This window comes from Pristiophorus japonicus, chromosome 7, assembly GCF_044704955.1.
Source record: "Pristiophorus japonicus isolate sPriJap1 chromosome 7, sPriJap1.hap1, whole genome shotgun sequence".
Taxonomy (NCBI): Eukaryota; Metazoa; Chordata; class Chondrichthyes; family Pristiophoridae; genus Pristiophorus; species Pristiophorus japonicus.
Window position 1 is genome coordinate 114736428 of NC_091983.1, and position 24970 is coordinate 114761397.

The following is a 24970-nucleotide window of genomic DNA, read 5'->3' on the forward strand; positions in this document are numbered from 1 at the left end:
CATTTGCTGAAACTAACGCCCAGATCATCGCCCAGCATCAATTTCACCACCTCGCACACATATCTCCCACAATATCGCTCACCCAAAACACCGCTCAGAAAAAGTGGAACTGTTCTGAACGAATCACAGAGATGTGGGCGCAATTTTTAAAATCGCAGGTCCCTTCATTCAAAAGGCTGCTTCAACTTCAGGGAAGTTTGGATTGACTCTGGAGTTCTTCTCAGGCAAAGTGACCATCTCAACAGATATATTTTCAGACTCTGGACTATTGGGGTTTACTGCAGGTGTATTTTAGTGAGGAGATTATTGCTTCTGATCAATCGCTATTATACTTTCATTGCAATGGGGCCAGCCATTTCTCAGCCTGCATCGATTAATACGCAGATGCTGCAGAGTGCAAATGGCTCAATGTCTGATGCACATCATTATGTACCCAATTTAAGACATGCAAGAATGAGGAGGAAGTCCAGACCATACACACCTCGCACTTACAGGAAGAAGAGGTCTTACCTCGACGTGTCTGAGCAGACCTGCCTTCGGAGGATGCGCTTCCACAAGGTGGTGATCAATGAAATACGTGAGCTCATCAGGCCACATATGTAGCCTGCCATCAGGACATCAGTGTCAGTTGAGGTCAAGGTCACCGTGGCACTGTCTTTCTCCACATCTGGTTCCTTTCGGGCCTCCGTGGTTGAGATTTTCTCTATGTCTCACCATGCCATTCATCGCTGCATTAGACAGGTCACAGAGACCATATACGCAAAAAGGATGGACTTTATCACCTTCTCCATGACCACGGAGGCTCAGACTGACAGGGCTGGAGCATTCCACCGCATTGCTAAGTTCCCCAGGATGCAATACAGTGCACTCGCCATGCGGGCACCTTCTCAGGACCCAGAGCGTTTTCATAATAGAAAAGGATTTCATTCCCTGATGGTCCAACTAGTTGTCGACCACAACCAGATCATAAGGGCAGTGAATGCCAAATGTCCAGGTAGCTTCGATGAGGCTCACATCCTGCGTGAGAGCGCTGTCTGTGACATGTTTAAGAGTCAGCCACATCATCATCATAGGCAGTCCCTTGAAACGAGGATGATTTGTTTCCATGCCAAAAAAAAGGATGAGTTCACAGGTGTTTCGAAAGAAGAACCCGAACTACATCCTCAAGGGTGGAAGATGCCTGTGCGTGGATTTTTTTTACGTGTGGTGGCCGTTGCACACCAGCCACCACACAGGCTTGACAGAGCTAGGTCTTGGTCCAGTGGCAAGGATTACCCAAGACAACTGGAGACCTGCTCTGCTGGACAGACCCAGTGCGCACACACATCGCAGTGTGGGCTGGCCCGTGCTGTCCCTGAGCCCCTGGCCCCAAACTCATGCCTACCTTGGGCCCTGATCACATCCCTCTCCACAGTCTCTCACAACTCCTTCACCCTGATCTCGTCACTCCTGCTGCACCTGCCCACGCGCCAATCGCTGACCTGGACCTTGCTGACGTCACTCTTCACTGCCATTGCCCCCCTGCATCAGCTCGCACTGTACCTTGTAGTGGCTTGCCTCCAAGCTGCTCCTGGGCCACTGCTCGCCGCTCCTTTTATGGCCCCGACCTGCCGCTGATGGTCTCTCACAGGTTGGGGCCTCCAAGCTGCTCCCAGGCAGCCACAAGGACAATGTTGGATGCTTGGTGACAACCGATATGGCCTAGCCACCTGGCTGATGACCCCCCACTGCGTGACACCCACACCGAGGCCAAGATGCGATACAACCAGAGCCACAGAGCCACTTGCAATGTGGTCCAGAAAACAATAACTGCTTAAGCAGCACTTCAGGTGCCTGGACCACACAGGAGGGGAGCTACAATACAATCCTGGGCAAGTAGCTAAATTCATGGTTGTGTGCTCCATGCTGCACAACCTGGCTATCAGGAGGGGCCAAGAATTGCCAGAAGGGACTGATGCTCCACTTCAGGAGAGGAAGAGGAGGACAACCAGGCCATGCCCCCCTCCAGACCACAGGAAAGGGCCCGTGGTGGCTACATAGCTGCAAGACTCTTACGTAAGGAGCTGATATCTGAATGATTTGCTTGAAAGAACATTGCCGTGAGTGACAATGCGGACACACTGCTGTTTGTATGCAGCTCAGACATCAATGGTGGCCATCACCTTGGTGCCAGTTAAAGTTTATGTTGATTGAACTTAAGTTTTATTTAACCTTTTCATGTTAAGGAATCACCAGTGTGTAACGATCCAGCTATCTGAGACAATGCGCAACAAGGTTATGTTCAATAAAACATTTTTTATACCAACATTGATCTGAAATCATAAGTATCACGGGCAAAAACACCCCACCCCCGTCCACACCCTACTTTTTCCATCATTGACATCAATCAAATGTTCAACATGTCCAGCAACACAGAACACAAATGCAAACCAACAGAGTGGCCCCCTCCCCCCATACCTTACAACAAATTGCATACACCCAGATGGAGATATAACACAGCCATCACCTGTGGGCATGCACCTCACTTTCCTTCCCCCCTCCCCTTCTCCACCCCTTCCCCTCCTCGCTCCACGCCACCTGGCCAAAGAGCTCCTCAGGCGGTGCCTCATTGGAGGGGATGAAGGCAGAGGCGGAGGTTGTATGGGTACGGGAGCAGGGGGTGCCGAAGGGGCAATATTCTCTGATCCAGAAGCAGGATCTTGGTCCTGCCTCTCATCTGTCGTTCGCAGTGGTGGTGCGGAACCTAGGGGTGGAGTGCCGTGCTCGGAGACTGCTGGAAGGCCTGTGGCAGCAGTGTTCCTTGGGATCGCCTCCAGAGCCTCCACCATCCACGAAATGTACTCATTCACGGTGGCCAGCTGTCAGGATATGCCCCCAATGCATCGAAGAGCTGGTCACCAATGTCTACAGTCCTCCTGGACAACTGCACCATCTCTCCACTCTCATGTGGCACTCATGGACCAGACCTGCCGCATCCACAAAACCTCCGCGGGGTCGGCGCCGTCCTGGGGACAAATGGGTTACCCTGTGGCGAGATGTTTGGGGCCGGTACCTCCAGAGTGGAGGTGGGAATGACCGGAGGACCACTAGATGGCCTTGTGGTGGAATGGCTTCTGGAGTCTGGCGATGCAGGTTCCTTGAAGTCCGCGCTCTCATCCATAGAGAACAGACCCAGCAGATCCAGCAGATCCTCAGCAGATGTAGGATCATCTGGCAAGTCCAGCCCCGCGCCCCCACCTTCTGGCCTCTGTGGTCTTGCTTGGCGCCGTGCTGCTGGCTGAAATACAAAACACAAATGAGGTTATTAGAGGAGAAGGAGGTGCTAGGGTGACAAGGTGATTCCAGCGCTACACACAGCATATGCACGACAAAAGCACCATCACTATCAAGATCATCGCAGACATCACATTTCATGACCATCAACACATTTGCATTGCAATGATTTTCATTAGGCCAGCATTATTTATAGGACAATTTTAGAAATCATCTATCATATATGATTGTTCGGATATGAGTGGGTGTGGCATCTATTGACTTTACATCACGCAATGGTGTAAACTTTACTCACGTCGCTTCACTTCAGGGTCTGCAGATGCCTGCGTGGCTGTCCAGGGGTGCTTCCCCACGAGCGCGAGCACCCATTCCTCCATCTCAGTGATATCACTGGGAACTGGTGGCCCCCCACCCATTCACCTCTGCACAGACTTCATCTGTCATGTATGTAACCTCAATGTAACACCACTGTATTACTGCATACACTCAACCTAGATGCAAACCTTGACCACAAGGGGTGAACTTGTGGGAGACACTCCTTACCTGATCACACAGGTATAAAAAGGGAGGTCCCACACAGAGTCATCACTTGGAGTCCTGTGAATAAAGAGTTAAGGTCACAGAGTGACCTTGTTCCCAGAATGTGCCCCATGTGGTTTCATACTGTCGAGTAAGGACTTTACATTGGCGACGAGAAACGGGAATTCACGACCCACGAGAATGGCCACCGGTAGCACAGAGGAATGGTACTGTGTTGGGGAAGACTGGGATGATTTTGGCGAGAGGCTTCAGCAAAGCTTCGTTACGAAAGAATGGCTGGGGGATGCAGCGGCCGACAAGCGAAGGGCTCATCTTTTGACCAGCTGTGGACCAAAGACTTATGCGTTCATGAAGGACTTGCTAGCACGCGAAAAGCCCGCGGACAAAACCTTTGAAGAACTTAGCAAATTGATCGAGGAGCACCTCAAACCAGCGAGGAGCATACACATGGCCCAACACAGAATCTACACCCACCGACGTCAGGAAGGACAGAGCATACCGGACTTCGTAGCGGACCTCTGGCGTTTGGCCAGCCTCTGTAAGTTCACAGACGCCTGCAGGGGGAGATGTTAAGGGACTTCTTTATCGAGGGCATCGGTCATGCGGAGATTTTCCGCAAGTTAATTGAGACCAAGGATTTGACCTTGGAAGCGGCGGCGTTGCTAGCTCGAACTTTCATGGCAGGGGAGGAAGAGACGAAAATAACATACACGCTCAAGTCTGCCCCTAACGCGGCGAGGGATCAGGGAGTCAACATCATCAATGCGGCTCAGAGCCCCGCAGGTAGGCAGGGGCAGTTCAACACCCTCCAGGCAGCAATAGACCCCAGAGTAGGACTTCAACAGAGATAATGCAGGCTGAACGGACATTCACGCCATCACAGCAGACAATGCGGCCCGGGATGGGGGCTATTGAAACCCACTAATAGGGTATTTAAGAGCAGTCCAAGGGATAGTCAGCACGGAATGCCTAGCCATAGTCCCTTTGTTCACAACAATGGAAACTTTAACTCATGCTGGAGGTGTGGGGGAAAACACCCAGCCAGATCTTGCAGATTTCAACAGTTTTCTGCAGGAACTGAAATCTCAGTGACCATTTAGCTCGAATGTGCAGGAAGCCTGCAACCAGACTAATATATGAGGCGGATGGACCAGAAGAGGGTCCTCTGAGGCAGGATGACTTTTGGGGCAAATCGATGGACGCCGAGGTTCAGAGGGTCCATGTGGCAAATATTCACAGTTCATACACCAAAACGACACCCATGATGATGAAGGTTTTGTTAAATGGCATCCCTGGACACTGGGGCCAGCCAGTCACTCATGGGCATTCAACAATTTGAAAAGCTATGGCCATTTAAAGCCAGTGAACCAAAATTAGCACGTGTTGTGACACTATTACGGATTACACTAAAGAAATCATTCCGGTGCTAGGCAGTGCAATGTTGGCTGTCACACACAATGGGTTAGTGAATCGGCTGCTGCTCTGGATTGTCCCGGGCAATGGTCACGCACTGTTGGGGAGGAGCTGGTTGGCCGACATGAACTAGAAATGTGGGGATGTTCACGCATTGTCATCTGTGGAGCGACATTCGTGCTCACAAGTTCTGCAACAATTCGACTCACTATTCCAACCTGGCATCGGGACTTTCAAAGGCACTAAAGTAGTGATACACATCACCGCGGACGCCAGGCCAGTGCACCACAAAGCCAGAGCGGTGCCGTATATAATGTGCGAAAAGATCGAGAGTGAATTGGACCGGCTGTTGAGAGAGGGCATCATCTCGCCTGTTGAATTCAGCGACTGGGCGAGCCCCATCGTTCCCGTCCTTAAAGCGGATGGCTCTGTCAGGATCTGTGGCAACTACAAGGCCACCATCAATCAGGTGTCCCTACAAGACCAATACCTGCTCCCGAGAGCGGAGGACCTTTTCGCCACGCTGGCAGATGGCAAAGTGTTCACCAAGTTGGACCTCACTTCAGCCTATATGACCCAGGAACTGGCCGATGAATCTAAACTACTGACCACTATCACCACGCACAAGGGACTGTTCGTTTATAACAGGTGCCCGTTTGGCATTCGATCAGCGGCCGCGATTTTTCAATGAAACATGGAAAGCCTGCATAAACCCATTCCTGGAACGATCGTATTCCAGGACGACATCCTCATCACGAGTCGAGACACTGAGGAACACCTCCACAACCTGGAGGAGATGCTACGCCGACTGGACCGGTTAGGTCTGCGACTCAAGAAGTCTAAATGTGTGTTTTTAGCCCCCGATGTTGAGTTTCTGGGCAGGAGGGTTGCTGCAGATGGGATTCGGCCCACCGAATCCAAAACAGAGGCGATTCGACGAGCACCCAGGCCCTGTAACACATTGGAGTTGCGTTCATTCCTGGGACTGCTGAACTATTTCGGGAACTTTCTGCCGAACTTGAACACGTTGTTGGAGCCGCTACACGTGTTCCTGCGTAAGGGTTGTGATTGGTTTTGGGGGGACTGTCAGGAACGGGCTTTTGATCGGGTGCGAAACCTACTTTGTTCAAACAAGTTGTTGACCCTTGTAAAAAATCAGTTCTTACATGTGATGCATCGTCCTATGGGGTTGGGTGCGTGTTGCAGCAGGACAATGCTGAGGGTCAACTACAACCTGTGGCTTATGCCTCCAGGTCGCTCTCTCAAGCAGAACGGGGATATGGCATGGTCGAGAAGGAAGCGCTTGCATGTGTCTATGGTGTAAAAGAAATGCATCAGTCCTTCTTTGGTAGGAAGTTTGAGTTAGAGACGGACCACAAGTCATTAACATCCCTATTATCTGACAGCATGGCTATCAATGCCAATGCATCAGCTCGCATACAGCGATGGGCCCTCACCCTGGCTGCTTATAACTATTCCATCCGGCACCAGCCCGGCACTGAAAATTGTACGAATGCGCTCAGCAGGCTTCCACTGGCCACCACTGAGGGGGCAGCGGAGCAAAGCGCTGAGATGGTCATGGCTGTCGATGCCTTTGACAGCGCAGGCTCCCCCATCACAGCCCGCCAGATCAAAATCTGGACAAACAGGGATCCCCTCCTATCCCTGATTAAGAAATGTGTCCTGACTGGGGATTGGGCGCCCACACACGGAGCATGCCCTGAGGAGGTCAGACCATTCCACAGACGGATGGATGAGCTCTCCATCCAAGTCGACTGCCTAATATGGGGCAGCCGGGTAGTTATGCCCCAGAAGAGCAGGGAGGCATTCATCCGGGAACTCCACAGCGAGCACCCAGGCATTGTGCTGATGAAGGCCATTGCCCGGTCACACGTTTGGTGGCCCGGAATTGATTCAGACCTGGAACACTATGTTTGCAGGTGCACGACGTGTGCCCATCTGAGTAATGCCCCCAGGGAGGCCCCGCTCAGCCCATGGCCCTGGCCCACCAGGCCATGGTCACGCATTCACGTTGACTACGCGGGCCTGTTCATGGGTAAGATGTTCCTTATTGTGGTAGATGCGTACTCAAAATGGATCAAGTGCATCATTCTAAATTCATGCACGTCATCTACCACCGTGGAAAGCCTACGTGCGATCTTTGTAATCCACGGCTTGCTGGACATCCTGGTTAGTGATAATGGCCCATGTTTCACAAGCTACGAATTCCGAGAGTTTATGTCAGGCAATGGCATCAACCACGTCAGGACTGCGCCATTCAAGCCGTTCTCCAATGGCCAGGCAGAACGTGCAGTCCAAATCATTAAGCAAGGTATGCTCAGGATTCAAGGACCCTCCCTACAATGCCACCTATCGTGCCTCCTGCTGGTTTATAGATCCCGACCACACTCGCTCACGGGCGTCCCGCCCGCAGAGCTACTAATGAAATGGACACTCAAAACTCGGTTGTCCCTCATTCACCCAATCCTGACCGACATAGTTGAGGGCAAGCGCAAGTCACAAAATGAGTACCATGACCGCAATTCGAGGAGGAGATGTATAGAAATAAATGATCCTGTATTCGTCCTCAATCCCGCCATGGGGCCCAAATGGCTCGAGGGCACTGTAATTGCAAAAGAGGGGAATAGGGTCATTGTGGTGAAGCTCAACAATGGTCAGATATGCCGTAAGCATCTGGACCAAGTAAAAAAAAGGTTCAGCATTGACACGGAGGAACCTGAAGAAGACCATGAGATGGAGCTCACAACACCGCCAGTGAATGAGTAACAAGAGCATTCAAAAGAATGCACAGTCCCTGCGGTCAGCCCGGACAGGCCAGAATCACCACAGGCGACAGACACTCACGTCAGTGTCCAACAACCAGAGCCCCAACTGCGGCGCTCCACGAGGGAGCGTAGACCACTTGAAAGACTAAACCTGGGGGGAAGGTGATGTCATGTATGTAACCTCAATGTAACACCACTGTATCACTGTATACTCTCAATCTAGATGCACACCTTGACCACAAGGGGTGAACTTGTGGGAGACACTCCTTACCCGATCACACAGGTATAAAAAGGGAGGTCCCATGCAGGGTCATCATCTTTGGAGTCCTGTGAATAAAGAGTTAAGGTCACAGAGTGACCTTGTTCCCAGAATGTGCCTCGTGTGGTTTCATGCTGTAGAGTAAGGACTTTACATCATCGTCGAGAGCTTCTTCTGTAAAAGGTGACAGGACGACATGGCATGAGATCATTGCGTGATATAATTGCTAGGTACTGTCACAGAGACTGATACAGCACATAACCGACAGATGTAATCATGATTATTATGACAATTATCACTTTTTACCTAAAGACGTGCACCGTGACCGCAGGCTTTGACTACAATATTCCTGGTAAAAGTGAAAGACCTCACATCTGTTGATAGTCACTCATGACTGCTACAAATCAAATTATATAAATACATAAGTACATGTAAATAAATGTAATACTCACTCTTGCGGATCCACAAGGTCGTTCCATCATTTGCAGCATTGGTTGCCCTCACGCACCTCGTTGGTCGCCGACAAGACCACCTCTGCTATCTCGACCCATATCTTCTGGTAGGCCTTTGGGGTGGGCTTCCCACACCCTCCCTGTGTCAAATCACCCCAGCATGACTCGACCTCCTGCAGAAGGAAGGCATTTGCCTTGTCTGAGAACCTCCTGGCTCTTTTGCGCCCTCCAATGTGCTCCTCCCCCAGCTCACTGCTCTCGCCAGTGTCAGTCTCCACAGTGTGCTGTGATGCCTCCTCCTCTCCCTCCATTATAGGCCAAATTCGGGCAAATATCTGGCTGGTAACAGCTAATTTTTGTTTCCCTATTTGCTCTAAAGCTCTAAACTCTCCCTCCTTCCTCCAAAAGCAGCTATACCACACCCAGACACACCTTCAGTCCCTCTCAGCTCCCTCTCTCTCTGTCTCCTCTTCTGCGCATGTCATGATGACCTTTGACCTCCTGAATCACAGGAATCGAGCGTTGCCATGCCGTTGCTGAGGACGGCGACACTTTACAGCAGAAAGTCAGAGAGATTTAACGCTAACGCCCATTTCCTATCGCTCACAGTAACACCTTATTTCAAAAATGGAGATGAGGGGCTTTGAGAATGGGCGACAAGCCGGTGATTTGAAAACACATTTTTACCACCCACGCTGGAAATATCGACCATTTTTGGGCGATCTGCACAAAAGTGTAAAATCTAGCCCCGAAGCTTGAAATGGAGTGTTGAGACACAGATCTGCAATTGGAATTGGAGTTGCAGCATCATTGAGAATCATGGGGCTAGAAATTGCGTAGCGCCCCATATGGGACGATAACTTTTGCGGGAGCGCAAAAGTATCGACGTGCGCTACACGTGGTCTCATTATAATATTTAAATTGTCAACTACTTTCGTACGAGCTGATAGGTGGCCTGCCCCTCATCCTGCCTCCTTTAATTCCAGATGTGGGCGGGTTCGAGGCGTGTTGGGTTCCTGTTTCAGATTTTTTGAATTGTCACCTCTGACCCGATACCAACCCACCCTTTTTTGGGAGTTGAGATTCAGCCCATGTGCCCTGGAAATCTGCGGTATGGTATATGTCATCTTCAGAGCGTGTTCCCTACCCCCACTATCAGAAGAAAATTTAAGCTGCCCCCGCTGCCCCTGTACAAAGGAGGGTGCAGTATAAAAATTAATACATTTGACTCGCCAATTACTTGGGGATCCAGGCATCAATTCCAGCCTGTTCCTTCTAATGGGCCCTAAAACCACCAGTTTTTCAGCCAGAATGCCTGATCTCATCAAGCATATCAGCAACAACAATACACCAGGACCCTAAAGAGGTTGGGGGCATTGGAACTCCAACATTCAGAGTCCCTGCCCACCCCCCACCTGCCCAGCATTTCTCCTGTGAAAGCAGGCAGAGTCTTGGTGCTAGGCTGGCTGGAGAGTTTCTAGCCGTGCAGAAAGTATTCAGCTGGTGGAACCCTGACAAAGTTACAGTGGTAGTCTACCAGAGCAGTCGCAGATTTTCAGGGCCACTATTTTATGGTATTCTGCTAATTATCAGGTGAAAACTGCAAAACAGATTAATTATGATGCTGAGTATTATGTAAATTTAGAGATGCACACACAACCAAAGACCTTATTTGTTGTATAAACTGTTTAAAAGGGAAAACATACTTTCCTGATTACTTGTCTGCATTTAATATGCTACTGTAGCATTCTAAGAGTTAAAAGTATATGTTTTCAACATCAACATGGAAAATACGATTAAAGTATTATAGCATAAACTGAGATTTCCCAGTAATTAAATTGTTTTTTTTGTAACATGAGGCATTAACTGACTTTCACAACAAATATTATATGAAACAGATAGTGCGATCAGAGTTACTAACAGAGTGGGGACCTGGGTAGTGCTACTGTTAGATATAAATGCACTCCAAATGTTACATTGGCACAAACTCTCTGGATTTGCTGTGAATAATCAAGACAAAAACATATTCTCACCCTGGCTGGGTAAATACCTTGATTGATTGATACTCACCAAACATTCCCCAGTAATGTCATCACAATAGTTAGAATGGCCATAGCAAGTACATGGTGCACAGATTCCTCCATAGAGGGTGCTATTTACTCGTCTGTATCCAAGCGCACAGGACTGTAAAAAGGAAAATATCTTTGTTATTTAATGACTGTAACATTTCACTCATGCAAAATGTCCTCCTTTTATTATAATAGCTTTCATGATATGTGAAGTGTTATATTGTTAACATTGTATAAATAATATCATAATCAAACAATCTGAAGTTGTTAGCTTTAATTTATGATTATACAATACAGAATTGCAACAGAGGAATCTGATTTTTGTGTTAAGATGAAAAATGGCAGTGATGAGGAGTTGAACATCTTTCCACTATTTGCAACTGGTGTAAGTATCAAGCACTCCAAGGTCAGGTATACCAATATGTAAATACAGGGCAAAGCTCCCCTGTGTTGCTTTGATATTGGCCTGGATTTTGCGGACAGTGGTGAACGAACGGCACTAGCTGTTCATTGCACTTAAACTTGCCCACAGACTTTCAATGGGCTTTTGGACTGGAATTTGCAGTAATTAGAAATCCAAAACAGCAATGCATCTTCTACAGGAGATCTGGGACCTGTGTGAACAGAGCAAGCAATGGTGTGTCTCTTCAACCAATCAGATTGAAGAATTATCACTGAGTCACGCAGGGGCTGAAATTGCCCTGCGGCCCATCCGGGGGTAGTAATCCTCCGGGCCCGGTTAATAAAAGTGAGCGCTGATAGCCTCACCACTATGTGACTGCAAAATTCGGGACAACTGTGTCTGAATCGAGGCTCAAACAAGTACTTCCTACTAGATCTGTATGATTTAAATTAATTTCCAGTGAGGAATGGGCACAGTCTAAACCACTGCATCAACTCGTCCCCTTTTAAAAATTGATCACAAAGTAGCCATTTACTTCAAAGTACTTACAATAAAACCCATCCCAATAAAACCTATCTACAACGATCATTTCTAGAAACATCCAGAGGTGGCTTTTATATAATATGTGTCTAATATACCAAGGAGCTTATGAGATTCAAACTACCAATGCATGGTGAGCAGTTTTACTGGATGAGCTCATTGAAGCTATCTCAGATCTATTATTGATTGATGTAAAAAACTTTTATTACTATATAAATTTGATTATATTTTGCAATTTCCTGCAATAATACAGCTAAGACAATGCCTAATAATTGAATTTGACTGCAAATGGATGACTGTGATAGCTGCCCTAATTTAGCACATTTAAATTTTAATAATAAATTCTTCAGTCTGCAGTAATATATACTTGCTACTCGGGTAATAAGTCGATACTACAGCCCACTGCAGAAAAGCAGTCTTTATAACCTCGTTTTTACTTAGGAGAGTAGGAGCAGCAAAAGTTCTGTTAAAAAGCGTGAAGCTAAAGAAAGGTAACAGCATTAATACAAGAGCTGAATAAGATAAGTTTGTCTCAGAAGGTAGAAAATTGTAAGCTTTTAATTTTATTTTATTTCTCCTCTCGTGATTAACTATACCATCACAATGTCAAGCCATTTGTTGGAACCTTAATGCCTGACAGAGGATAAATTAGAACATACACAGGGTGGAGCATCATTCATCATATGGAGATGAAATGACCTTCTGTGTCAGAGCTAATACACATACTAAAGGTGAGAATTTGAACTGGGAGCGGGATTCAGGCGAGCACAGCGAGTCAAAACATGCCTGATATTGGCAGCGTGAAGTGCAGATGATTTTAAGTCCTAGGCCTCAACTGTATGTCACTGGTCTGAGGCTGCTCAAAAAGGGCAGGAAGTGGCAGCTGGCTGGTGGACAGAAGTAGATATTCGGGCAGCAGGAGACTAACGGCCTGCACCAAAGGAAGGTCCATTCCTATTAAGCCATTCAATTAGATCATAGCTGATCTGTACCTCAACTCCATCTATCCGCTTTTGTTCCATATCCCTTCATACCCTTACCTGATAAAAATCTGTCGATCTCAATCTTGAAAAGTTCAATTGACTCAGCATCCATAGCCTTTTGGGGGAAAGAATTCCAGATTTTGACAACTCTTTGTGTGGAAAAAATTCTTCCTGATTTCACTCCTGAATGACTGAGCTCTAATTTTAAGATTATCCCACTTTCTTCCCGATTCCCACCCAGAGGAAATAGCTTCTCTTATTTATCCTTTCAAAACGTTTTAGCATTTTAAATATCACAATTAAATCACTTCTTCACCTTCTAAACTTGAGAGAATGCAAATCTGTCCTCTTGTAACCTGTCCTCATAACGTAACTCTTTAAGCCCTGGTATCCCTGTGCTGAATCTGGGATGTACCCCCTCAGAGGCCAATATATCCTTACTGAAGTGCGTGCCCAAAATTGAATGCAGTACTCCAGATGGGGTCTGACTAAGGCTTTGTACAAATGAAGTATAATTTCCTTCACTTTGTGTTCCAGCCCCCTTGAGATAAAGACCAAGATTCTATTAATGATTTTTGTATCTGTTCAGATGATTTTCATGATTTGTAGACCTGGGCACCAAAATCTTGTGAAGTTGTTTCATGAGGTGTCTTACTGCCAGCATTCTAAAATATTATTTTCTTCTGCTCTTCTGGGTGCCAAAAAAGAGGAACTGCTAGAGCACAATAAACAGCCTCTTTTCATCACCTACTCCTACAGTGACAAGCACCAGCACAGGTGAATCCACTCAGAGAGAATTAATGAGGCATAGGAACATTTGGTGCAGCGCAGAACACAAGTGAAAAGGAAAAAGTGCAGGTAGAATCGCATGAGACGTAACCATCTAACTGAAGGGGCAGTTTGAGGCTCCTTCATCTATTGAGCTCAGGAACTCAGATCTCACAGGGCCTGCCTGCAAATGTACTTTGGCAGCTCAGCACCAGTACTTCATGGAATCATTTAATAGTGTATCAAGCAGCATTTAGAATTTAGGAGTTTCTATGGAGACATACACAACCCACATCTATGCTGCATATGTTATCAATCGGTCTGCAACAACAACAACCTGCACTTATACAGGGTCTTTAACATAGTAAAACTTCTCAAGGTGCTTCACAAGAGTGTTATCAAAATAAATTGGACACCGAGCCACATAAGGAGATATTAGGACAGATGTCCTAAAGCTTGGTCAAAGAGGAAAGTTTTAAGGAGTATCATAAACGGGGAGAGAGAGATGTAGAGGTGGAGAGGTTTAGGGAGGGAATTCCAGAGCTTAGGGCCTAGGCAGCTGAAGGTATGGCCACCGACAGTGGCTGTAGAAGAGGACAAATTGGAGGAGTGCAGAGCTCTCAAAGGTTGTAGGGCCGGAGTAGGTTACAGAGATAAGAAGGGGTGAATGGATTTGAAAATATGGATGAGAATTTTAAAATTTAGGCATTGGCAGACCATGAGCAATTGTAGGTCAGCAAGCACACGAGTGATGGGTGAACGGGACTTGGTCTGAGTTTTGGATGAGCTCAAGTTTATGGAGGGTGGAAGATGGGAGGCGAGCTTGGAGAACTTGGAATAGTCAAGTCTACCACAATCAAACCACCACAAAGAGTGTGACCACTCCAGGACCTTAGTGTGAGCTGTGGCTCAGTGGTAGCACTCTCACCTCTGAGTTAGAAGGTTGTGGGTTCAAATCCCACTCCAGGGACTTAAGCACAAAAAAAATCTAGGCTAACACTGCAGTGCAGTACTGAGGGAGCATTGTTGGAGGTACCATCTTTCGGATGAGATGCTAAACTGGGGCCCTGTCTGCTCTCTCAAGTGGTGTAAAAGATCCCATGGCACTATTTCAAAGAAGAGCAGAGGAGTTATCCCTGGTGTCCTGCACAATATTTATCCCTCAATTAACAAAACAAAACAAATTATCCTGTCTTTTTCACATTGCTGTTTGTGGGAGCATGCTTGTGCGCAAATTGGCTGCTGCATTTCCTACACTTCAAAAATACTTCATTGGGTGTAAAGCATTTTGAGATGTCCAATGGTCATGAAAGGTGCTATATAAATCCAAGTCTTTCTTTCTTTCTTTCTGCAGTGGCCTGTCATAAACTCAGGCATGGAAACCACCACAAATGCTATGACTGGTACTCTGCAGACTCTGGGCTCCAACTTACAGGACTCTGGCTTGTCTGGATTCATCATATTGCGGAATCAGATTGAGGCAAGGTCTAGGGGTCATAAATATAAGATCATCTATATAAGATCATCTATAAATCCAAAAGGGAATTCAGGAGGAATGTCTTTATCTAGACAGTGTTTAGAATGCAGAACTCACTACCACAAGGAGTAGTTGACCAGCTGGCCAGGGTTAAACCTGTAAAGGGGTCAGGTTAAATCAGAGGTTGCCAGCCTCATTAAAATATTGAAATTGCCAAACCGCCTGCTGGGAGCGGGATGGCTGCCCATCCCTTGTCCCGCCTCCATTAAACCCGGAAGTGGGCGGATTGAAGGCAGGTTGGGGTCGGGTTGGAGATTTTTAAATTTCAACATCTCAGCCGACCCCTACCCACCCGTTTCTGGGTGTTAAAATTCATCCCAATGTTTTACTGATCGCAGCATCCCAACATAGGGATGCATTCAGAGACAAACAGCAGCTTTCCAAGATTTTATCTATTTATTTATTGTCACCCTATCAATTGTAAAAACAAATTTTAAAAGCCTGTTATAATATTCACATTATTTTAACGGGAGTATAAAATTTAATCATTGTAATATTTATAGTGTAGATGTGATTTTACAATGAGCTCCTGGCTCAGAGTGTTACTCAATAGAAATTTGGTTGCAAAGGTAAGCATGCCATGCCGGACTTTCCAACCATTCAATTCAATGAATACAAAATCCTACGGTTTCACTGGCCTCTAAATTCCTGATAGCTGCTCCTGGCAAATGAAGCTCCCTGACCAGAGGGCAAACTTATAGCAGCTACCTTGTGTGTATATACATATAGATATATATATCAGTAGCTCATTCGCCTTTGCTGATTATGGATGTTAGAAGTTCTAAATTGATATAGTTGTTCATCATTCTGCTATATTGATGATAAAAGATGAGATATTGGAAATTTACTGACAGCAAAATTTAGATTCTGTAATTGTTACTTACTTCACAAGATGTGCCAAAGTACTCAGGGGAACACTGACAAATCTCAACGCTTGTAGCTGTATATTGGCCTAATGAATTTGGATTAGCTGTCTGGAGTACAACAGAGCTCAACCTGTTCAGACAAAAACAGAACAAAAATATATCCGCTTCATAAAACATAATTAAATTTAAATCCATTTGAATAATCATAGAAGTGCAACTCTAATTACATGTCTGCCCAGTGGATTTGTAGTGAGTTAATTGTCATGAAACAGTTTAGAAACTGGGCTTTTCCAGCAACTTCTGTTTTTATGAGAGATAGTGACATGTCCATAAGGACACCTTTGCTAAGAACATGTATTTTTGTCTTCAGTGTATAAGAACATAAGAAATAGGAGCAGGAGTAGGCCATTTGGCCTCTCGAGCCTGCTCTGCTATTTAATAAGATCATGGCTGATCTGATCATGGACTCCTCCATTTCACTGCCCACTTCCCATAACCCCTTCATCCTTTATCAGTTAAGAAACTGTCTATCTCTGTCTTAAATTTATTCAATGACCCAGATTCCACAGCTGTCTGGGGCAGAGAATTCCATAGATTTACAACCCTCTGAGAGAAGAAATTCCTCCTCATCTCAGTTTTAAATGGGTGACCCCTTATTCTGAGACTATGTCCCCTAGTTTTAATTTCCCCTATGAATGGAAATATCCTCTCTGCATCCACCTTGTCAAGACCTCTCATTATCTTATATATTTTGATAAGATCACCTTTCATTCTTCTAAACTCCAATGAGTATAGGCCCAACCTATCTTCATAAGTCAACACCCTCATAAGAACATAAGAACATAAGAATTAGGAACAGGAGTAGGCCATCTAGCCCCTCGAGCCTGCTCCGCCATTCAATAAGATCATGGCTGATCTGGTCGTGGACTCAGCTCCACTTACCTGCCCTCGCCCCGTAACCCTTAATTCCCTTATTGCTTAAAAATCTATCTATCTTTGACTTGAAAACATTCAATGAGCTAGCCTCAACTGCTTCCTTGGGCAGAGAATTCCACAGATTCACAACCCTCTGGGAGAAGAAATTCTTTCTCAACTCGGTTTTAAATTGGCTCCTCCGTATTTTGAGGCTGTGCCCCCTAGTTCTAGTCTCCCCGACCAATGGAAACAACCTCTCTGCCTCTATCTTGTCTATCCCTTTCATGATTTTAAATGTTTCTATAAGATTACCCCTCATCCTTCTGAACTCCAAGGAGTAAAGACCCAGTCTACTCAATCTATCATCATAAGGTAACCCCCTCATCTCCGGAATCAACCTTGTGAATCTTCTCTGAACAACTTCCAAAGCAAGTATATGCTTCCTTAAATACGGAGACCAAAACTGCATGCAGTACTCTCGGTGTGGCCTCACCAATACCCTGTACAGTTGTAGCAAGACTTCATTGCTTTTATAATCTATCCCCCTTGCAATAAAGACCAACATTACATCATGATTACTTGCTGTACCTGCATACTACCTTTTTATGTTTCATGCACAAGAACCCCCATATCCCTCTGTACTGCAGCACTATGCAATTTTTCTCCATTTAAATTATAATTTGCTTTTTTATTTTTTCTGCCAAAGTGGATAACCTCACATTTTCCAACATTATACTCCATCTGTCAAAGTTTTGCCCACTCACTTAGCCTGTCTATATCCCTTTGCAGATTTTTTGTGTCCTCCTCACAATTTGCTTTCCCACCCATCTTTGTATCATCAGCAATCTTGGCTACATTACACTCAGTCCCTTCATCCAAGTCATTAATATAGTTGAGGCCCCAGCACCGATCCCTGTGGCACCCACTAGTTACTGTTTGCCAACCAGAAAAAGACCCATTTATCCCAACTCTCTGTTTTCTGTTAGTTAGCCAATCCTCTATCCATGCCCCCAACCCCGAGAACTTTTATCTTGTGCAGTAACTTTTTTTGTAACTGATCCATACAACATGTCGAGGTCATAGAAACATACAGCACAGCAGGAGGCCATTTGGCCCATCAGCCTGTGCTAGCTCTTTGAAAGTGCAGTCCTAACCCATGCCAACCCTCTCCCCCCGCTCTCCCCACCTTCCGCGTTTTGTCCATAACCCTGTAAGTCACTCATCCTCAGATACCTGTTCAACTCCCTTTTAAATTGTCTTAAAATGATTTATATATGTTAAGATCTTTTAAAACATTTTAACATGATAAGGTGCTGTATGAAAGGAATTATTATTTTATAGATCATTGTAGTTTTATTGTCAATATCCATATTTGCAGGTTACAATAGAATTCATGTGGAGCACACAATATCATGGCAAATTGCATACAGGCTTGAAGTGGAAAATCTAATTAAACTTGTTTGCATTAATCAAAAATAATTTCCAATTATATTGCACCTTTCACATCCTCAGGGCGTCCAAAAGCACTTCACAGCGAATGAATGAAATGGATAAAGTAGGTAAGGAGGCTGAACAACAGTGGATGAAATTGAACACAGATAAATGTAAAGCACTGCACAGAGGAAGTGACACATGTATTACTAACATTATTAAAACATTTACAATAACATTATTAGAATTAGGTAGCCTCATACATGTAGGCAAATAAATAGGATCCTGATGGAGCTTAACCGAGAAGTCAGTGGAAGTCCGCAGTGGTCACACCAAACCTAGCCACACATCTGAAGCAGCCCTGTCAGGCAAGTTTTAAACTTTCCTTTGTGGGGACAGCAGGAGCAAGATTGTTCCCCTGCATCTCACAAGAGTAGTGTAGACCTCCCCTGCCTGAACTCTCCACTGACTGCACCGTAACCCCCATTCCCCGCTCCCAGTTCCTGTATTTATCACGGGAAACAACTTCCTGACAGTTTTAGGTGTTAATGAGGCCGAGCCGCCTCTCGCTGTCGTTATCGGACGGGCCAGCCACTCACTAGGCTGTAAAATTCCAACGCTCATTTTATTTTTTTCCCTCTAAGTGGTATGTCATTGATCGCAGCTTATTTCAGGCAATTATTACCTGAAGTCAGGAACGGTAGCAAAGTGGACTAGTAATCCAGAGGCCTGGACTAATAATCTGGAGACATGAGTTCAAATCCCACCATGGTAGCTGAGGAATTTAAATTCAGTTAATTAAATAAATCTGGAATAAAAAACCTAGTATCAATAATGGTGACTGTGAAACCATTAAGTAGAAATGGTGAATGTCGTAAAAGCCCACCTGGTTCACTAATGTCCTTCAGGGAAGGAAATCTGCTGTCCATACCTGGTATATATGTGACTGCAAACCCACAGCAATGTGCTTGACTTTTAATTGGCCTCTGAAATGGCCTAAGAAGCCACTCAGTTATACCAAACTGCTACAAAGTAGTAGCACCACACAGACTGCAGCAGTTCAAGAAGGCGGCTAACCACCGCCTTCTCAAGGGTAAATAGGGGATGGGCAATAAATGCTGGCCTTGCCTGTGAAGCCCACATCCGTGAACAAATTAAAAGAAAGGAAAATATAAAATGCAAAAATCTAAAGGCCTTGATGTACAGCAAGAGTTTTAGTAATCTATTGTTTGTATGCTTATTTTTTAGTGTTATATTTTGAGTGGATAAAAACAACAGACTGGCTATCTCAAGTATTTTTGTGCAATATTTTTATTTCCTATAGCACTGCCAAGGGAGAAAATATCATACAAAATGTAAATGTTTGCATTTAAGTAGGTATAAGCAACGAACACCTTTGCCTGGATTTGCTCATAATTGGATGTTTATTTTATTGCCAAAATGGAAACTTTCAAGTCAGATCTGCCTCCCTTTGGTGATGTCATTTACAGAGAATGCCCTGTGCATCCTGGAGCAGTTCCATTGCCAATAGTGGGAGAGGAGGCCACGTGACTTTCAACAGGCTGAGGGTTTACTTCAAACCACCTGAGCCCAGGAGTCCACACTACAATGTGGGAAAGTTATATTAAAGCCTGTAATAGAATGACTCCAGAGAGGCCCACTGTCCAGTGTGAAAACACAGTCCCCATTGTTTACAATGGAGGCACTTTGCGACACTCGCTATATTTGACATCATCAGACGAGTTTAGTACAGGGAAGACCCTCTTTGAAATACAGAAAAAATTGAATTAAATTAAGATAGCTATTATTTTTGTTTTTAAAAAGGGTAAGTAGTTTAAGTAACAATTATTCTCCCTAGACTTTCCTTTCCTATTTTATAAATCATCAATAATGAAATGCATGGGTAAGAATGTATCTGCACAAGTGTGACTATATGTTGGTTATTTATCAGTACAAATTTTTTTAAATTATGTAACTCAGCAATAATGGCAAATTAGCAGTAGCATATTTCACAGCCTTCCTCGCCATGGCACAACAAATAATACATGTCTTCTTTCTAAGTGTGGTCCAGTATCTCTTCTTTGGACCAATTACTGTAGAAAATTAATATTGTGATTCTATTTGTGACAGCCGAGAAAAGAAATGAAAAACAGACGAGCTCCCTGTCATTTCAATTTTGGTAAGATCGATCTTCTCAACCAGCTTGTCCTGTTTTCCAAGAAACAATTGGAAAAGGTGTGATGGGCTGTTTTTCATGTATTTCACTGTACTCAGTATGCCAGGACTCATGCATATATGTACAACCATTCATTCAAAGGGAGGGGTTTAAGCAAAATATTTGATTTTAATGCACCTGGCTAGCTGTTTGTCACAGGAGCAGACCTCTCTTGTCTGCACCTTTCTACAGGATATTTAAATATGGAGCAAGAGGGCTTACAGTTGGCAGTGATTAATTTAATTATTTTCAATGGCAGTTAAGTCTTTGGTGTTCCTATCCCCTATGCCAGTGTAAAATTCAACCATTAAAGGTTGCAGTTAATGAGCCGAAGGACAGAAAGTGAGATGAGCTTTTAAACATCAATCAACTGTAATACTATTTACTGTAAATGCAAGGAAAATGTATTGTAGTAAGAAAATCTAATTTCTACCTATAGATGGCAGTCTGGTCGCTGCTATAGGTGGCCCTTATTAAAAGACGGGTAATGTTTGCCAGAACAATCATGAAGTCCTTTCTATTCACGGGTGCCTTAGTTGTATGAATGACAAAGTTCTCTGGTCGTAGAACTATCACTTTGGTGTGCTCTGTCAATGGATCACGCTCAATTCCTTCAACACCACTGCTTATGTGGATATCATTACCCTAACAAAGAAAATAAAAGACAACATTAGCATGTTACAAAATACGCAAGAAAAACTTCACCCTAAACAAATTCTTTGTTTCAAATGAAAAGCTAGAGAAGGATTTACTATAGAAACATAGAAACATATAAATTTATAGCACAGGAGGTCGTCATTTCGGCACATCGTGTCCGCGCCGGCCAAAAAAGAGCCGCACGGCCCTCGGTCAGCAGCCCTGAAGGTTACAAATAAGCCCATGAACAATGAACAATGCGGAAAGATAAAGAGCACCCAGCCCAACCAGTCTGCCCCACACAACTGCGACACCCCTTACACTGAAACATTCTACACTCCACCCCAACCGGAGCCATATGATCTCCTGGGAGAGGCAAAAACCAGATAAAAACCCAGGCTAATCTGGGGAAAAGAAATCTGAGAAAATTACTCTCCGACCCATCCAAGTGATCAAAACTAGTCCAGGAGATCACCCTGGCCGTATTCGATTCCCTGCAGTACTTACCATCATATCTGCGCCGGCCAACAAGAGGTTATCCAGTCTAATCCCAATTACCAGCTCTAGGTCCGTAACCCTGCAGGTTACGGCACTTTAAGTGCCCATCCAACCATCTCTTAAAAGTGGTGAAGGTTTCTGCATCCACCATTCTTCCAGGCAGTGAGTTCCAGATCCCCACAATCCTCTGCGCAAAGAAACTGCCACCCCCTTCAAAATCCCTCTAAACCTTCCACCAACCACTTTAAAACTATGCCCCCTCGTAATAGACCCCTCCACCATTGGAAATAGGCCCTTACTATCAACTATGTCCATGCCCTCAATATTTTGTACACCTCAATGAGATCTCCTCTCAACCTCCTCTGTTCCAATGAAAACAAAGCCAGCCTATCCAGTCCGTCCTCATAACTAAGATTCCCCATTCCAGACAGCATCCCCGTAAATCTCCTCTGCACCCTCACTAGTGCAATCACATCCTTCTTATAATATGGCGACCAGAACTACACACAGTACTCCAGCTGTGGCCTAACCAAAGAATTATACAATTGAAGCATAACCTTCCTGCTCTTATATTCTATGCCTCAGCCAATAAAGGCAAGCATTCCATTTTCGCTGTCTGCCCAACCTTTCAGTAAATGGGTTGATAATCCTGCTTTGATAACACAACAGCTTGTGTAATCAGAAAAAAACAGATGTGGAAACAATGGGTGAATATTAGGAAATTGGTTTGGTCAAAGATATGGAGCTGGAACCTCCACTTGTGCTTATCGCCGGCGTGATCGTTAAAAAAGGGTTTTCAGATCGCCGGTTTCTCGCCCATTCTCAAAACATCTAGTTTCCATTTCTGAAAATGGGCATTAACCGCAAGCGATAATAAATGGGCGGTAGCGTTACATTTTTTTGATCTTCTGTCGTAAAGTGCGGCCGTCCTTAGCAACGGCATGGCAATGCTCGATTCCCGCGATTCAGGAGGTCAAGAGTCATCATGACGTGCAAAAGAGAGAGAGAGAGAGGGAGCTCAGAGGCACTGAAAGCATGTGTGGCTGTGGTGTGTGCTTGTCTGGCTGCTGTGGGAGGCACGACAGAGATTCACCAGCAGCAAAAAGAATACTAAGTACCAAGAACATAGTTGGCACCGAGTTTTTGTCCAACAAATAAGATATAACATGGAAGGGATGGAGGAGGCCCTGGAGCTGGTAGCCAGGAACACTGGTGGCAGAGGGCTCCCAGTGGTCCCGGAGTGCTGCACTGCACCCCAAGGTGACGCGCCCCCATTGCCAACCACACGAGAGCCAGCAGCAACGTCTTGCTTCTGGCTCGGAGCATGTTCCCACCTCAGGACTGTCCTCTCCCGTATCCGTCCAAGCAGCACTTCGGCCGTCATCCCCCGCCACCACCCACCCACAATGAAGCATCACCTGAGAACCTCCTCGGCCAGGTGGCTTGGAGTCAGGAGGAGAAGGGGTAGACGTGGGAAGGAGAAGCTGGGATGGGTGGGGGAGGATTGGTTTGTACAGAAATACTGATGATTTCAGACCAATGTTCGGTTTAAATGTTTTTTATTTAACAAAACCTTGTCGCGCATTGGCTCAGATAGCTGCACCGTTACATGCTGGTGATTCCTTAACATCAAAGGGTATAATCACACTTAACTTCAATCAACTTAAACTTTAACTGTCACCAAGGTCACCATTGACCTGCACACCCAGCAGTGCATCAGCCTTGTAAATAACACAAACGTTCTTTGAAGCACAGTGATCATTGATGAACTCCTGACGTAAGGCTCTTGCAGCTATCATGCCACCATGACGTTTTTTTGGGCAAGCGATATTGTGGATAATATGTGTGCGAGGTAGTGAAATTGACGCTGGGCGATCTCATGGCCGCTAGGTTCGGTAAATATGCTCTTTACGACAAAAAAAAGTGGGCGGACGTTAATATTGAAACTTGGCGTTAAATCCATGCGGAAAGTAACGCTGGCCGACATTATGGGCGTTGAATTCTGATGATTCCGCGCAAAAAAAGTGGGCGGGCGGTAATATTTTTCCTGGCGTTAAGCATATGGGGAAAGTAACGCTCGGCAATAAGTTTCTGAAAAATGCCCGCCAGTTTCCATTTTGTGCCAAAATGGCCGATATGTGGGCGCTATATGTAATTTCAGCGGTAAAATGGGCGTTAAGTGGGCGTTAAGCATGCAAGAAAAGTGGAGGTTCTAGCCGATGGGTTTTAAGGAGGCATTAAAGGAGATAGGAGGCAAATAAGGAGGTGGAGAGGTTTTGGGTGGGAATTCTAGAGTGTGAGTCTGTCATGTATGTACTTTGGGGTCACTAGCCACTAGATGGCGTCACTGTTGGAGGCCATTGGGCTGCACGCATGAGTGTGCAGCCCAAGTATAAAAGGCCAGCCATTTTGTATATTAGTAACTTTGGGCCTTAATAAAGCAGAGCCAAGGTCATACCTCTTGGAGTTAAACAGAAAGTCTAACAGTTATTGCATACACAATATTTGGTGACGAGGAAACAAGAACCTTTGCATGCAAAAATGAGAACAATTGGATTGTTGGAGCAATTTATGGAAGGAGAAGATTGGGCAGACTTTGTGAGTCGTTTCTGCCAGTTCTTCGTAGCCAACAAAATGGAGGAGGTCGGTGACGCAGATCGGCGCCGGGCAGAGTTCCTCAGGGTTTGCGGTCCAAAAATTTATGGTCTGATAAAGAATCTACTCCTGCCTGTGAGTCCAACAGAGAAGATGTATGAAGAATTGTGTACACTGGTACAGGACCACGTAAAGCCAGACAAAGGCATCATCATCTTGAGATACAGATTTTACACGCACGTTCGCACAGAGGGCCAGAATGCGGCGTAATTCGTTGCCGACCTGAGACGTCGAGCGGGACCATGTATGTTCGGGGCTGTGTTGGCAGATATGCTGCGGAACTTCTTTGTAATCGGCATCAACCACGAGGTGATCCTGTGTAAACTACTGGCAGTGGAGACGTTGGACTTGAACAGGACCATCACGATCGCTCAGTCATACATGGCGACGGATAGAAGCCTAAAGCAGATATCACTGAAAATTCAAAACTCAGCAAGTACTGTAAATATGATTGATTCGGCGTTCGGCAGTGCGGCACATGGCAGGGCCAACTCGACTGCGTACGCGAAACCTGTGGCTGTCCAAAGTCCGCCAACGGGAATGCATCTGATTTCTTCGTGTTGGCATTGTGGGGGAAATCACCGGCACCAGCAGTGTAATTTAAGTAATATAGTTGCAAAGGCTGTCTGCGAGTGGAGCATCTCCAGCGCAAGTTTCCGCATATGGGCAAGCGTGCTGCGACACACCACATGGAGGATGATGGCCAGACTAGCGTGGATCTGGATACGCAA

The 24970-nt window shown here is 45.5% G+C and overlaps 1 protein-coding gene across 2 annotated transcripts in view; it reads right to left on the reverse strand.

Annotated features, from left to right (window-relative positions):
• lama2 (laminin, alpha 2) overlaps positions 1-24970 on the reverse strand; it is a 693080-nt gene that overhangs the window by 322976 nt on the left and 345134 nt on the right. For both annotated transcript variants that reach the window (XM_070885262.1, XM_070885261.1), the window contains exons 14-16: positions 20884-21095; positions 15908-16019; positions 10794-10907 (exon numbers count right to left, since the gene is read on the reverse strand). In XM_070885262.1, coding sequence (XP_070741363.1) covers positions 10794-10907; positions 15908-16019; positions 20884-21095 — 438 coding nt within the window. The remainder of the gene's footprint in view (positions 1-10793; positions 10908-15907; positions 16020-20883; positions 21096-24970) is intronic.